Source organism: Fulmarus glacialis, unplaced genomic scaffold (genome assembly GCF_000690835.1).
Source record: "Fulmarus glacialis isolate BGI_N327 unplaced genomic scaffold, ASM69083v1 scaffold16588, whole genome shotgun sequence".
Lineage (NCBI taxonomy): Eukaryota > Metazoa > Chordata > Aves > Procellariiformes > Procellariidae > Fulmarus > Fulmarus glacialis.
Genome location: NW_009226559.1, coordinates 20,755 through 36,745, shown reverse-complemented (window position 1 = coordinate 36,745; position 15,991 = coordinate 20,755). Strand labels below are relative to the sequence as shown.

General features: G+C 39.9%; 1 protein-coding gene across 1 annotated transcript in view; it reads left to right on the top strand.

The window, feature by feature from the left end:
- The window catches only part of MCC (mutated in colorectal cancers), a gene marked incomplete at its 5' end in the record, with an annotated part of 68,727 nt that extends 60,791 nt beyond the window's left edge, over positions 1-7,936 (top strand). The window contains 2 exons of the mRNA XM_009582853.1: positions 6,268-6,390; positions 7,443-7,936. Of these exons, the coding sequence (XP_009581148.1) occupies positions 6,268-6,390; positions 7,443-7,623 (304 nt within the window). The remainder of the gene's footprint in view (positions 1-6,267; positions 6,391-7,442) is intronic.
- Between the last annotated feature and the right edge of the window lie 8,055 nt (positions 7,937-15,991).

The window sequence follows — 15,991 nt, the reverse complement described above, 5'->3', positions numbered from 1 at the left end:
AGGTACAGATTCCTCAGAAGTGCCTCGGGTAGCTGTTTTTTCTACATGCATCACAGATAACCATCGTTTTTCTTTTTCTCTATTTTTGACATGGAATAAGTGGTTCTCCTTACCACTGCGTGGTTATCTGAGCTGCTGAGCCGCTGTGCACTTGGATATAATCGTCACGAGCTCCAAATAGCTCCAGGTCTGGGGAGCTTGCAGGCGGGGCTGGCAAAGCTGGGTGGGAGGTTTGAGCCGTGAGCGCGGCAGGCATGCTGCTGCCTCCCTCCAGGCCTGTCCTCCCTTTCTGCTGCCAGTCTGTTGTTTCCACACCTGGCCTGTCTCCCCACTGCCGGTGGTGTAACACATGCCTGTGGTACGGTCTGGTTTTTGAGATCTGCTCTAAGCATCTGACAATCAGCAAAAAAGCAGTACAGTATCTTACACCAGCAAAGCATTTTTTAAAGCCCTCTCTGTCTTCTCTGTGATCAGAAAGGGCGACCTTTGCACAGGTAGCAGGCAGCACGGGTGTTCTGAGGAAGTGAGACAAGAAGATGTGGCATTTGAAGAGGGTGATTTTAAGACTCTTTGGGCATTTGTGTGCTGTTGTTTTGTTGCCTCTTAAAGAAGTTCTATTATATATTACTTGTTTTCCTTAGCAGGCTAGCCCAGACCAGTGAGGCAGGCATGCATTCGAGTTGGCTTGGGGATTCTGCATGCCAGTCTGATGTAAGATGTTAGTTTAAACCGCTGATGAAAAGAGAATTTATCTGCATTCCTCTTAAATGTCCAGCTGTTATCTCCTGAGAGGAGTCAAATGCCTAGAAAAAACAATCATGTATCACCCTGTTCAGCTGGAACTGGAAAAGGCAGAGAGGGGAGTAAGGGAACATGCCAGGCTTAAAATAACAGGAGGGTATTAGGAGAGGGATTAGGGGCGAAGTGTGGGGTGGAAGGTGTGGGCCTCCCCTTCAGAGCGGGCACCGTGCGGAAAGCTCGGGGCCGTGGAGGAGGTGCTTCTCCTCCCTCCCCTCCCCAAGCCCCATGTGCCTGGGGGCTGGCCAGCCTGCATGGGTACCTATGCCCAGGAAGCCTCGGGCCTCTGTCGCTCTGGGCTGGCTGCCCGGCTGCTGCCTCAGGGCTTTGTCCATGCGAAGCTCGGTGGACAATGCTGAGCTGAAGCAAATGGTGCCACTCCGACCGGGGAGCCAGAATTTGAAGGGGTCTGCTCGTAGCAGGCAGTGCACCCTGTGGATAAAAGGATGTTCCTAGGGATGGCAAGAGGCAGGATAATCAGGCCCCAAAGGCCCCTGACTCCTCTGCCCGGCTGTGGGAAACTTTCTTACCTCCTGCTTTGGAGAGAGCTCATAACTCCTCTTTTGCTCCAGATTTGGCAAGAGCTGTGGGTGCTCGTGACCCCAGGGCGGAGGGGCGATAGTTTGTGCTTTCACAAGAGGAGGAATTAGCTGGGTACGCTTCAAGCCAGAAAAATCAACTTTCTGCGTGCCAGGGAAGAGCAGCTTCCTGTTTGCAGCACTGGGGAATTCTCGATGAAATGACCAAGGGCAGGAAAATCTGCCTGGGAAGACTTCTGGCATATGAAACCTGAACATGTCTGGAAAAGCCCAGACAGGAGGGAAAATACAAGGTGCGCAAGACCTTGCTTACATTATTCTGGGCCAAACGTGGTGTCATTGTGTGGAGGCCAAATTGACAGAAACTGCAGAAATGTGCCCGATGTTATATAGTTTCCTCTACGGCTCTGGCAGAATTCCCTCCTCTCTGCAGCGGTAGCCTTGAAACCAGAGGAAACGTTAGGCCCTGTCCGCCTGCCTTCCTATTCAAACCATCCTGTAAGTCTGAAACAAAAAGCCCTTGAAAACCGCTTAGCAACTGAGTGTTTTGATTGTGAAAATACGAAACAAAAGTCTTTGTTACCAGCATGTTAGGCATTTCATTGAAAATAGTGGTTTTATGTTGGGCTAGGCTGTAGGCCCCTGAATACACCTATTCTGAGCTTTTCTTTGGAAAGGGAGCAGTCGGGGATTTCCCCAGCTGACTCTCGACTGCCCCGCAGCAGAGAGCCCTTGCGTTGGAAGCGAGCCATGCCCTCAGATCGTAAGCTTTTCCCTCTTCTGGGAATACGTGCTCATTTTCCGTGTGCGCACAAGGTGCTGCGGCTGTGTTTTCTGCACTGCAGGAGCAGTAGCTGGTTGGAAGAGGAACTGTGGGGAGCAAAAGCTGTGCTGACTTCTGCGGTCCAACTGACCTGTGGCTTGGGGAGAAATTGTGTTCTTCTAAAAATGCTTGCTTCTCCTTCCCTCTTCCCATCAAAATACACATATAAATCCTTTCTCAGGATCCATTCTGGTCTGTATTACAGCCCTGGGCCACGATAGGAGTGTGAATTTGGCGTGTAAGCTTCTGTGCGTGTTTGCTCTTCAGACTCTGGAAGACTGTCTGGCAGCCACAGCCATACGGCAATCCCTGTCGGGAGGATGTTTGTATGGTTGTCGCATCAAATGCAGTTCCATCCCTGGTTCGCAGCTTTGACGCATTCTCATCCTGGAAAAACGCTGCATATGACTAGGACTATTGTTTTAAAATATTCTGTCTTATTAAGCCTGTAGTGGCTGATTCTTCATATCCTGCTGATTTATAATAGCAATCAGGAAAGTGAAGTGGTGCTAGAAATCCCGTAAAGACAGCTAACCCTGTAATGCATTAAAGGAATGCAAATAGCACCTCAGGATTCATTATCACTCCCATTCACTGCCCAACTAAGCAGTCAGTTTTGGAGAGGTGCAAATAAGAACAATTATTTCTGTCCAAACTGAGGTAATTAGTGATAGGAATGGAGGGAAGTGGGACGAGTTAGCATTATGAGGCAAGGGATTTTTACAAAGCGACAGAGCATTTGCTGGCCAGCCAGTAAGGTAGAGCTCTGAGGTCTCTCATCTGCTACTAAAATAGAAGGCGCAGCACTCCAGGGAAAACCTTACATGTTTTTTGCACGTAATAGTCGTTAACCAAGTGTATATGCATCTCCATTTCCCAGACTAAAACAAGGTACTTACTGTACCTTTACTGTTGCTGCTATGTCTGTCTCCTCAGGTGTTACTTGTTCTATGAAATGCCTCTTGAAGTAAAGCTATTTAGGTAGGCGTGTTTTAAATCGGGAACAGTAAGTGTAAAAGTAGATCACTGTGTGTTGTTTTTGTAAGATTTTGGGACATTTCAGCACATGCAATCAAACCGCCCATTGCTTTCCCTGAGATTAAGGTGGGAGTAGGCACTAGCTAGTGCTGTTTTCACTGACTTCAAGACATCAAGAAAAGCCAAAAGAACTGTGTGGATCTGGTCAGCTCAGGGAATACATGCATTTTACTGGTATAAATGTAAATTTGAGGCATCTATAGATTTGAAGGATTACCCACTGTTACCCGTTTAGCTAGATGATTCAGAACTAGCATCTGAAAGTTGTTTAACTAGCCTGTGGAGGCCCAGGGTGTTTACCACTCTGCTGGCTCTGTATCTTTGGCAAGCAGCAAGACAAGGATGTTATAGGCCAAATGTAAAGAAATACCTCCTGACATTTAGCTGAGTTTGGACCAAACATGACTGACTGAAAGGTATGAGTGCAAAAACAGACAAAAGGTGATGTAATAGTTTTATCAGGTAACAGTAACCGTAGCAACCAAACTTTACCATGCATGACAAGTTCCTCCAAGTCTTTCCACTGTGTTTCTTTTCCACGCAGCTTTCGTTACAGCAGGTGTGTTAAGGACTTCAGCTGCAGTAAACTGTGGCTCTACAGGGTTCTTTCCCATGGGACTGTGTGCAGTATTTTCACAGCTATATCTTTTCTTGCACGTAACGTTAAATCAACCCCATGTGATTTTTAGTTTTCTCTCCCAATCCAAATACTGCGAATGTTTATTCCATTGGACTTGCTGTTCGTGCTAGGTCGCAGTGCTGAGCACGGTGCTACTGAACCTTCCCCGGGGTCTCTGGCTGTGGCGTCCTTTGGAACAGACAAGCACCAAATTTACGCTACTCTGTTCTGTCATATCAGTAGTGCCACAGAAACGTTAGATAACGCGTCTGGCCTCTGCCAAGTCTGATCTTTTCTTATTTATCTTCTATTGCAAGTAAAAACTAGATTTTGTTTGTTCCTATTTTCTTTGCAGAACACAGATTTTGACTGCAGACTGTGCTGAGTCTTGCTAACTGCTAAGATAAGATATAAAAAAAAAATTTGTATTTGGGCTGGACGGCGCTGAGCTTTTAACCGCTGGGGAAAAAGATTGCGTAATTTGAAAACGGAGAGTATGTTACTTCAATGAAAGGACGCATAAAGAATACTGATGATTCTTCATCAATGAGGCCCTTCTCATGTCCTTTTTAATTTGGCCAGTAAACCAGAGTCTGCAGTGTGTTGGGATAAACTGCTAACTTGGAATCTTTCCCCGGCTGACTTTGTGAAAGCCCTTCTGTTGCTGAAGCCGGGCACAGTGAAACGTGCCACATGTGCTGTCCTTGTCTCTGGTTATAAAATGCTGCCGTCGCCAGGCCAGCCTCGGAACTGCAGGCTGGTGAGCGGGGTTTCGAGGAGCATCCCTGTGGTCTGTGCAGAGCTGGGGAAGCTTTCACAAACTTCAGGGTATTCATTCCCGTGGGGCTCAGTGGGCTTATGTGGGAGGTAGTGGTAGTCTTGTAGTTGAGATTAAATCCAATTTATTCACTTAGCAGCACTGCAACAAAAACAGGAGGGAAGGGCAAATCGCTGCAAAGTGGTTCTAGGCAGCAAAGCACAGACAAATATCTCCATGCATGCAAAATTCCCAAGTGTAAGGTTCAACAATACAGAATTTAACTTTGTCCCACTTTAGCCCAGCTCCATGTCATTCTTATCCCCTTGTTTTTTATTTTCAAATCTGTTGGTTTTCTTTCTGGCCTGTCTGTGCTATGGGCATGGGTCACAGAGAAAGGCTCCTGGGTCTCCACATCAGCACCCTTGCACAAGAGGTGGGACAGTCCCATGTCTGTATAGGAGCGAGCTGTGGGCAGCCATCGGCTCTGGAGCAGAGGGCTCCCCGGGAAGAAGCACCTGCCTCATGCCACATGCCTGCCTGCACTGGGAAATGCTTTCTAAAGGCAGCTTAAGCCCCAAGCTGTAATGCTTACTCCTCCCCAGAACTTCTGCCTTGTTTGCTTTTTCTTTCCCTCATAGAGATATTGTTAACATAAAAATACTATAAGGTACCTTACTTCCATTTTGGCACACTTCATGTAATTAGTTTTTGGTTCATAATTGGTAAGTAAGTATTGGTAACTATATCGGCATTTTAAACCTCACTACTGTGGCTTATTTGAAAGAAAAAGAGTACCTCGTAGAAGAAAATGCCTGTGCTCTCTCTTCTTCTGTATCTCTTGTTCTTAACTTTTTCTGTTTCCCACTGCCACATGGACTGGACTTGCAGTCTCCTGAGAAAAACTAGTGATCTAGTGATCTACTGTAATACAGACTGTAGTATAAATTACTCAGGTAAATTTGAGGCAGTAACTGAAATCAATGGAGTTGCTCTGAGGGTGGTGAAACACTGGCACAGGTTGCCCAGAGAGGTGGTAGATGCCCCATCCCTGGAAACATTCAAGGTCAGGTTGGACGGGGCTCTGAGCAACCTGATCTAGTTGAAGATGTTCCTGCCCATGGCAGGGGGGTTGGACTAGATGACCTGTAAAGGTCCCTTCCAACCCAAACTATTCTATGATTCTATGATTTTGTAGTAATTTTTAAGTAAAAAGTAAAAAGAAACTTGTTTAGTAAATTATCTTTAATAGCAATCCTAGTATGCTATTTTTAATTAAAATTCCTGTATGATTACCATGATGTTTGATCTCCTTTGGTAGTTTTCTTCACTATCTCATTCAAGATACAGTAGGTGGCATCTACTTTATATATATTCTTAAATTTTTATTTATGTGTCTTTGTGATTATTTCTTAGTGTGATTCGATACATACAAGACCGTGATCCACCAAAGAAGTTTGTTTTCTCTTTTGTCTGCTGCATCTCTGATCCTGTATTCTAAAATGGTGAATGTTATAAAAATCAGTCTGTGGAAAAGCTTAATATAAGAACTACCTCCTGAATTATCCAAGTATTAGTAAGGAAATACTTTCAGCCTGTCAACTCAGCACAGGACAACCATTCATGCACTTGCAAGCTGAAGTGTTATTTCTGTTTTGAAAATAGTTTTTTCCCTCCTTTTCTCCTAATCCAGGGAGAAGAAACTGAAAACTAGAGTGCAAGAGTTAGTGAGTGCTTTGGAGAGACTCACGAAGAGCAGTGAAATCAGACATCAGCAGTCTGCAGAATTTGTTAATGACCTTAAAAGGGCAAACAGGTAAAGGATCTACTAGCAGATGGATGCACCATTGATTTTTTTTTGCTGTGTTCTGGTAATGCATTGTAATCCTCCCCCAACCTTAATGACCAGTCTGTGGATCGTTGTGTTCACGTAAGTTGACTCTTTAAGGTTATAGTTAGAGATGGGGAAGGTGTAAACCTCCCATGTATGACACTAAAAACTACATAGCTAAGAACAGAGTGGGGGAAATAAGTTAATCTTAAGTTACTAGTAAATGCATTATTATTAAAAAAACCAAAAACCTCCATTCAGTCAGATTTATGAATCTGCTATTATGTTTAAAATTGCTCCCTTTTCTTTGGCTCAAGCCTCTTTATTAATAAACTGGCTTTGATAATCACACTTAAATTTCATTGCTCACCCAGTAGATTTTACTGGCGCTGTGTTTGGATGGACTGAGAATATGATGGACTGTAGCTGCACTTCCTGCAAGGAACCTGTCACTCACAATGTAGTTTTCATTAATAAATTATACTTGAAAGCCCTTGTGGTGAGGAGCAGTACCCATCTCAAGCCTTCCTACTGGGTCAAGGTGGAGGCACAGAAGATACTTAGCAGCTGACAAATAAGCACAAGATGCCATCCTCTGAATATAACTGTTACTTTTTTAAAAGGAAAATGCAAAATCAGTGCTGGATTTTGTAAGCAGATTCTGGCCATGCAATGTTTTTGTAAATCATTACATGTTTCATGTTGTGGTATCCTGACTCAAAAACAGTGCTTGGCAAGGTCATCATCAGCAACCTCCTGCTGGCTCTTTGAACTATGTTTAAAAATGTTTTCAGTAACCAGTTTACTGGTAAAGGTGCATACTTGCCCGAAAAAAGATACAGAGATTAGCATTGATCTGGGTTTGGATCAATAAGGTTTGGATCTAATGCGTTTTAAAGCACTCATACATTTTAGGAAGATGATCAGTACCCAAACTTTGGAATTCCCTGAAGGTGGGTTTTTGAAGTGGATTTTTGTGGCACTTGCTGTGAACAAGGCTTTTCGAATGACCTTGTATTGCCTTGTATTTCTTACAGCAACTTGGTAGCAGCTTATGAAAAAGCAAAGAAAAAGCATCAAAATAAGCTGAAGAAACTGGAATCGCAAATGATGGCCATGGTGGAGAGACATGAAACACAAGTAAGGATGCTCAAACAAAGAATAGCTTTACTAGAAGAAGAGAACTCTAGACCACACACCAATGAAACTTCACTTTAAATGCATCTCTTTCAAAGATGCTTAGTGCCATTACAAATTTCTTTCTTTTGGAGGCTGACTTTTAGGTAGCTTCAAACACTAAAAGCTCTGACTGTCAACACTGACACACTTAAGCACCTTCTCTGGGATCCCAGAGAGGTGCCATGGGGATAATATAAGTGTTAAACTTAAGGACTGTTTCGTAATGTAAAATGGCAGTGCCTGAATTATCATGCTATAATTATGTATGTTGTCTGTGTCATTATGTCTATATTCATACAGCTTCTTTTCCATTTTATGTATGTCTCATGGGTGACAGTGTCACATAGAAAAATAATTCATGTTACGAGGTTTTAATTTGGGCAGTTTGGAGGTAGTTTGAGAGTTTTTCCAATCCCTGAGCTCCCTCTGCACACAGGATTCTGTATTGTACCCTCAAGACTTGCTGCTGTGGTTAAATCAACTAAATAGGCAGCTGCAAAATGGGGAAATGATAGGTTGGCTTGCTTTTTTGCATCGTACTTGCAGTACTGTTGCTCACCGTGCAGATCAGGTAGGAAAACTCCTGTTGATTTGGAAAAAAAAAGAAACCCTCGTTGCATCTCTGAAAACTATGATAATGGTGTATTTCTTACAGTTTGTAAGAGGACTAAAGGCTGTGAGTTTCACCATGCCAGATAGATAGTCTGTGCCAAGGTTGGGTAAGAAATTAGAGGAGACCTCCTGGTATTTATATTGCATAGTGCTTGCAATTGTTCTGTGAAACAGTTGATTTTTCTTGTTAACACATTATAGCTAAGGTTTTCTTTAAGAAGCTGGGCCATTTTTGTCATGTGTGTAGTGCTTATTACGGCTTTCTGTGATCAAGAGGTAGAATGTCTTCTTTTTATACTTATTTTGACCAAAAAAGGTACTTATTAGGAATGTACCTGTTTAATATTGAATACATAGGCACAAAACTATAAATGTGTAGGTATATGGATATACAGCCACAAACAGAATGTGAATGGTGAAGTCTTCTTAGGTTAGATTTTGTTACTGTTAACATTCTCTTCTTTTGTTTAATACATGTTACTGTATTATCAAACTGACTGAATTGAAAACATTGGCCTATTATGGTAAGGCACATTAAGCAAAGCACGACGATCAGGTTGATTTCTCTAGGGAGCAAAATACAGGAGTCTGTTGTAGCACCTGTTTCATTCAGAATTTGCTTCTTTTTGACTATGTAAAACAGCTTCCTTGTTTGTTTTAACATGCCAAACAGAGTCCATTAGCTTCGTTAGTCTGTTACTGTGTTACACCTCTACTTTGTATTTTTCAGGCTCTGTTTTCGATTTCGGGAGTTGTCTATCCTTTCTGCTTTACATGTTGAGTTGCACCTCAAGTTTTATTAGTGTATTTAGAATTATAACTTTTCTTACTTACTCCTCCAATTTCTAGTACTAAGGAAATATTTTTAGAAAACTTGAACCATTTTTGTCTACTCTTGGGTTAGGCCAGGCAGCCAAAATAGTTGTGGGAACTTGTGTTCAGAATATGGTGTTAATGTTAAGTCTTGGTTACATCTGAAACTGTAGCAGTTGGTGTTCATGACCTCTCTTATTACTGTAGCTGCTGTTTTCTTCTTTTCTTAGGGTAGTGATTCCTGCTTCTCTAGAGCCCAATATATCAGCTACAAAGCCAACATCATATGTGATTGATTGCAATAGCAAGTTAAAACAATGCTGATTTCAAAATTAAGTTGTAGGTAGTAATGCCCTGGGATTGGTTTTGATCAGTCCTCTTTCTCAAAATAATTGCACTTCTTAATTTATAACGCAAATAGAAATTTTTGCAAACCAGTCTGTTGAGGGAGCAGGCACATTAATTTCTTACTCCCTTTATGGTTTTACTAAGTATCTATATCTATGGTGTTTCTGGTTTTTTTGGCCAAGTTTCTCACCAACAGGAATGTGGGGTTTTGCTGTAAGTGTCAGTGGTAGCTGATCACGCTTGTTCCTGAAGAAACACAAAAAAATTATCCACTGTGTACTGTGGCAAAAATGCAGTTACAGTTTTGTCTTCTTGCATCTGAAACACTTGTAAATTGAGGTCATCTCAAACTGTCCATGTGAAATACCTTTCACTTAAGGTGACTAGAAACCACTACTGCACTGGATTTCCTCTTAGGCTCAATTTTTTCTACTTCTTGGTAGCTAGAGAAGCTGTTAAAACATAATACAATGAAGCTTAAAGCATTTCAGTTGAAACCTGTCTTTAAAGGAAAGAGACAAATTAAGGAAGCATAAAATGCACCTGGGTTTAAAGGCATAAAAAGCTGCAGTGTCCCTCAGTGCCTTTTTCAGGCCTAACGATTTGCTGATACTGCATAAACTGAACGTTGTTTTACTACATTTACTGCATATCTTCCCTGCCAACTGTGCTCTAGAAGTGTTTTAGAATACATTATAAATCATCAGTAAATGTAAGCCACTCCCCCTTTCTTCCCATAGGGCTTGTAGATGAAAAAGCAAGACTGGTATCATACAGCCTCAGCAGTAGCTATAGTTTGCCTGACCACCAGTTATTCTGCCTAAGCAAGCAGCTACTGCTTCATTTGTTGGTGTACTGGAAAAGGCCAACAGGGAACTGGTGAAAGGTTTACTGTTATTGTGAAAACTGTTTAATATTAACAATTAGCTGCAGTTCCGGTGTACCTGTTAAAATGGCACCAACCCTGAGAATAAATGCCAAAAAACTAACTCCTTTTATGCAACTGTTTGAAATACCAGCACACCAGCCTATAGATGAGTGTGCAAATCACCTTGAGCCACAGCAACCTAACTCACTTAACACTTGTTGCAGAAATATTACATTTGCAAAGCAAGAAAAATAGGTGGTTCTTGCCAACAGAATCTAAGTTGTTCACTCATTTATTAATCTTAGGGTGGTTTTTTGATTTTCTATGTCACCAGAGTGCATGAAACTTTGTATTTCACAGTGTGTTCAGAAAAAAAAGTACTTTTTTTCCAATTAAATATAGAAATCTTCACCAGCTTGAATGTACTGTTAGCTATTGCAAAGCACATGTGACTAAGTTTGCATTAATATCAGTATTGTTCTACTGGTTTTATTGGGATTTTCTCTTCCTTTAATACTGTACCATACATTCTAATTCTAGAAACTTTTCACCTTACCAAATTAGCTTTAAATGTGTTGCTGCTTTTTAGTTTTCTAGCTGCTGTAAAATAGCTATTTTGTGTTGATTTGATATAGAATTGTAAAAACTGCATTTATTTATACAGAGACATTTATAATACTTATTTTACAAATGTTCTTATATTCTGAATAAATTTCTAATGCTGTTTCTTTGCCTCGGGGGTTGTTCTACCATACCTTGACATCTTATTGGTGAATGGGTCTGCTTAAAAGGTGCCATAAAGACTTTTTCCAGGAGAAGTTGTTGAGGGAGATGGTATGACACTGTCAGGAAAGTTCCCGTAACAGGGACATGAAAAATTTTAAGAACTCACCGGAGATCTGATCACAGATTTTAGCTGAGCTCAAGAATATTAGCACTTGCCACAAACCCTCTACAGCTTCAATGAACACTTTATAGAAATGGAAGGGCACGTATGAAACTGTTTCCACACATCCAGTTCTTTTAATAACAAGTTATATGGACCAAAAAAAATTGCTATTTCATAAATATTTTAAAAGCACTGATTGAAGTTCACATACTTCCTTTCTCCAGTACATCTAATACCTTTTAAAAAAATTTTTTTTTGCTTTCCATTGTGTTCGATGGGCCCCTTTAGAATTGACTTTAAAAAAAAATACTTCTTTTTCTGGCACTATATAGAAGCAGTGCTGCTGATTGGCTTAAGGCAACATTTAAACATTCTACAGTGAAAGAATAACCTGTACCAGCAGCATAGGCTTTACATTTCACACTGATCAGCAATGCTTATATTCATACTTCAGTACTTCAGTAAGTTTATACATAAAGTCATTTAATTTTACAGAGAAAAGTTACAGTATAGAAGAAAATGTCAGTTTAGTCATAGCCTTATATGGTGTGCTTCAGTTTCTGAATCAGTGAGTAACAAATAAAATCACAAACATCGGTACAACAGATGTTACAAGTAGTTACAGATTTTATTTACTAAAATTGAAAAGTTGACTAATGCAAATTTTCTTCAAGATAACATAATGGAAATTGAATAAAAATCTGTAACTTTACAGGTATGTACTTTCTATTTAATTAGCACCGATACACAATTTGCATACCAGTGAGGAAAACAGATCAAGTTCTTGAGCTTTAAACAAACAGGAGGAAGACATAACCCTTCATGCACGAGCCATATAATAAAACACCGGCTCCCTACTTTCTGCAAGGCATGCAGTGCTGCACAGAAAAGTATTATCTTTGGGCAGCAATAGCTGAGTCAGCCTGGATCTTGGAATACATACAGCAATCTAGCGTTATGCCAAAATTAATGAACAAAACCCCACCTTCTGTGGAGTCTGTTTTGCTTTTTAATGTTAAAGTGCCTTGCAAACCCAGCTAAACTGCTCCTCAGGGCTGAAGTGCAGCTTCCACATACTGCAGTGCTGTGCAGACATAGTAAAGTTTACTTAAGGATCCTGTTTTAAGTATAGGCTTGAAAAGTATTTGCTGAGAGCTCTTAATCATGCATACTTTTTGCATACTTTTCCTACATAACAAAAATATGTACCCAACCAGTAAGATACAAACGGTTCATCTCTCAAGTTTAGTAATTTTGCTCAAACATGCTTAAAAAAATTTGCAAAGTAAGTTTTTCTCACAGTGGGAAGTGTGTTGTAGAGAACTGAGTTTGCAGGATCTATATTCTTAAAAAACTATAAATGCCTTGTTTTAATATGATTAATGCTCCATGAGCTGTAATCATTTTCTTAAAGACACTGAACTGTAACCCATAATGGAAACTAGAAGCTAGTTCTTCTGATCAACAATATAAATGCTGAACAATGACAAAATACTCGTGTTTTCAGTAAATTTCATAGTGGACCTATTCAAATTTAAACATTCTGTACCCTGTGAAATTTTGATAATTACTTAAAAGCAAGCTTTCTTTTTTTCCTGCAAGTATTGAAGGAGGAATTGAAAGACACTTTTACTTCCTTCCCAGAAGTACCCCAGAGCTGAGAACAATTTAAAGATAAAGGTTTCTGTAAAGCTGAATCTATACAATAAGTTAAGTCTAGCTTAACCTAACATTTTCAATGAAAAGACAAGTTAAAACCCAAGCGTTTAATTTTAATGTACTACTACTAATCCAGAATACTTCCTCTTGTATGATCTTGAATATGGCCAATGTAACTGCTACACATGTTGTCTTCCTTGTAAGTTCACGATCTACTTGAAACAGTGAAATGCACACACAGCACAAATCCTACTGCATCTATCAGTACTTATGTACAGGATTAAGAACCGTGCAAATACTAGCATTTGCCTACTTTCCTTCTTGAACTACACTATTGCTATAAATACGTAAGAACAAAAACCTATTATGCAAGAGTAGTGACATTTCCAAGCCTAATTTACTGTAAAAGCACCTTCAGTTAGTTTGTAGCAATTTACCGTATCTTAAATAATTTTGGTTGCTTCAAAAGCTGAAATATTGTAATAACAAAAACAATTTGAAATTATGAAGCCATTTATAAGCACCAGATCATTTAACATTTACAGTGCAATACTTAATTTCTGTAAATAAACTGATTTTAAATCAACAAGAGAGGCTATTCTACCGGTTCTCAATAATTTTGAGCTTCTTAATACATTCAGAGTATAACCTCCTAATTTAAAAGATGAAGGCACCTGACTTTACCTCTGAAAAAAGCCTCTGTTGCTCAGAATTTATAAAAAACAGGTAGCTGAGGATTAAATAGCGCACTGACCCAACAACTGGACAGCCAGTCACCCATGGAGCAGCAGTGCCATCTTGCACCACAGAGTATTAGAGCTTGGATTCTTAATGTAGACTCTTGCTCTTCACACCAGAATGACATGAGTGCTGCTATAAACTGCAAATCAACAAAAGCAACTCTACTACAGTAAGTAAAAGTTGGAAAAAACAATTTCTTATCTGAAATTACAATCTGAAAGCAAGTCTGTTAGGAATAGACAGACCCAAAGCCTGCCTTGTTTTTAAAAGGTACTGTTATATTTATAACAGCCACAGGTAGGTGAAGGAAAAACACAGGAAGTATTGTTCTCAAATCACCAAATTAAATCAGGAAGGTTGGAGCACAGCACAGAAGTCTGGAACAGTGACTAGGCCCAAAATTTTATTAGAAACTATTTATTGAAGTTTGATCTAAAGAATTTACATTGTGTTAAAAAAATACTTTGATTGTGCAATAAATAAAGCTATTTTCCCTCTTCTTCCCAGTACCACTGTTTCCAGACTTCAAACTATGTAAGACACAGCTACTTTCAAAAGCACACATGTACATCAAAGAGTTGAAGTTAATAGCATTTCAGCACAGAACATACGTCGTTCAATTAGGCAGATCACTCTTCAGTCCAAGTTCAAAGTTTAGAGCATTCTGTGAAGGAGAGATGCTAAAAATCTCACACTAAAGCAGGGAGCTTATGTAGTACTAGAAACTGCAAACTAGTACTAGACTCCCAGCACTCACACATTTGTAGTTTTTCTGTTAAATGTTTGTTTATTCCATGAGTTCTTCAATTTCAAGAACACTGAATGACCATTTATAATCTGAGTAACCCCTTACAGGCAAGCATTCTCAAACTGAGCAATGTTTGGTTTTCAAGTATCTTGACATCAGCTCTCAAGTCTGACATGCAAACAGTTACTTGTTTCTCTGTGTCTAGCTCCCATAAAATAAAACTCACGGAACTGAATTCAGTATCTCACTTGTTACTTCTTCACTGTTTTACAGAATATAATGTAAACTGTACTTCTAAACTTAGAAACATACTTAATTATAAAAGGATGGTGAAATAAGATAGTAAAACAATAGTAAACAATTCAAAATGTTCACTGTGCAGGGCATGATGGAACCCATAAGGTAGATCACATGCCACCACACTTACACTGTTTTAGAAACCTTACTGAGAAAGCAGAAAGCAATGCTACTACAAGAAACAGTACCCTTATACAAAGAAGTAAGTTATTGCATATTTATCACATTTATTTGCAACTCACATTAAGGCTAGATTTACTAAAATCATGACATACGTATAAGCCCCACTTTGGGTTGCTTAATGAAGCAACCAATTTCTCTTGCACTGAACAAACCTTTCACTAAGAAGAAAAAAATGACCCAGTGAATATAGAGGGCAGCCAGCATCTCCTGTTCATAGGACACGCTTGCTTTGTTCTAAAGACTACTTCTGTCTGAGACACGATTTCCCAAACAGTTGACAGAAGCTCTAAGTTCACTGTTTCATCAACATCCCCATTATTTCACAGAGTACTAGATGAAATATAACTGTAATTTATCTGAAAAGTCAACTTACTTAAAGATTTCCACAGCCTGATATTTAATCATGCCTTAGGAGAGTCTTGTTAACTCCACAGGCAGTAGCAGCCTCAGGATATGAATACAAACTTCTGCCTCACTGTAAGTAAAGGCACTTTTGCTGGGAAATCAACTACTTGCACTAAAGAAATAACTAAAGATTAGTTTTCACCTGAAGCTGAATAACATAACCTCCTCCAGCATTATCCCACCTTCTCAATTACTGTTCTTCGCCATTTACTGTTTTGAACAGCCTTTGAATAACTTTTTTTTTTTAAAAAAAAACAAGTGAGACAAAGCTAGATGGAGCTATTTCACAATTTGGTCTTGAAAGACAAGGCCCTCAGGACTCTTATCCTCCAGAAGGAGGAAATGCTGCAGTCTGTTTCTCCTGTTGACTGATACAGAAATTCCAGCATTCCTACCGCCAAGATTTTTACAGCATTAGAGTCCCAAATCACCTGGTGCCAAGCAGGTAAATAAACCAGGAGATAGTTCTAAAGCTATTTCTGAGGAAAAGCACTAGGTAACAGATCAGGTAGGGTAGATGAAGTAGGATGGTTGAAGGAAGACCAGGATTTTGGTTTTGGATGACAAATGAGTTGCATAAAGACTCAGTGCATGAGCATACACTGTGATGAGATAAGGGCATAGTTCATTCAATCTATGAAGTTACCAATTACTCACCTTTATTTTAGAGAAAAGTCCATTTTTAAATCTGGGACAACATGCTTGCTACCACATGCTACTGTGACAAGTTATTTCAGTGCATTTCTCTCAACTGCAAAGCACGTGTTCAAAACCCCTTAACTTGAATTATGAAGGCGATTTTAACAGTTCATCACCTCAACTCTTACTGTTTTTTTGTTTCCCC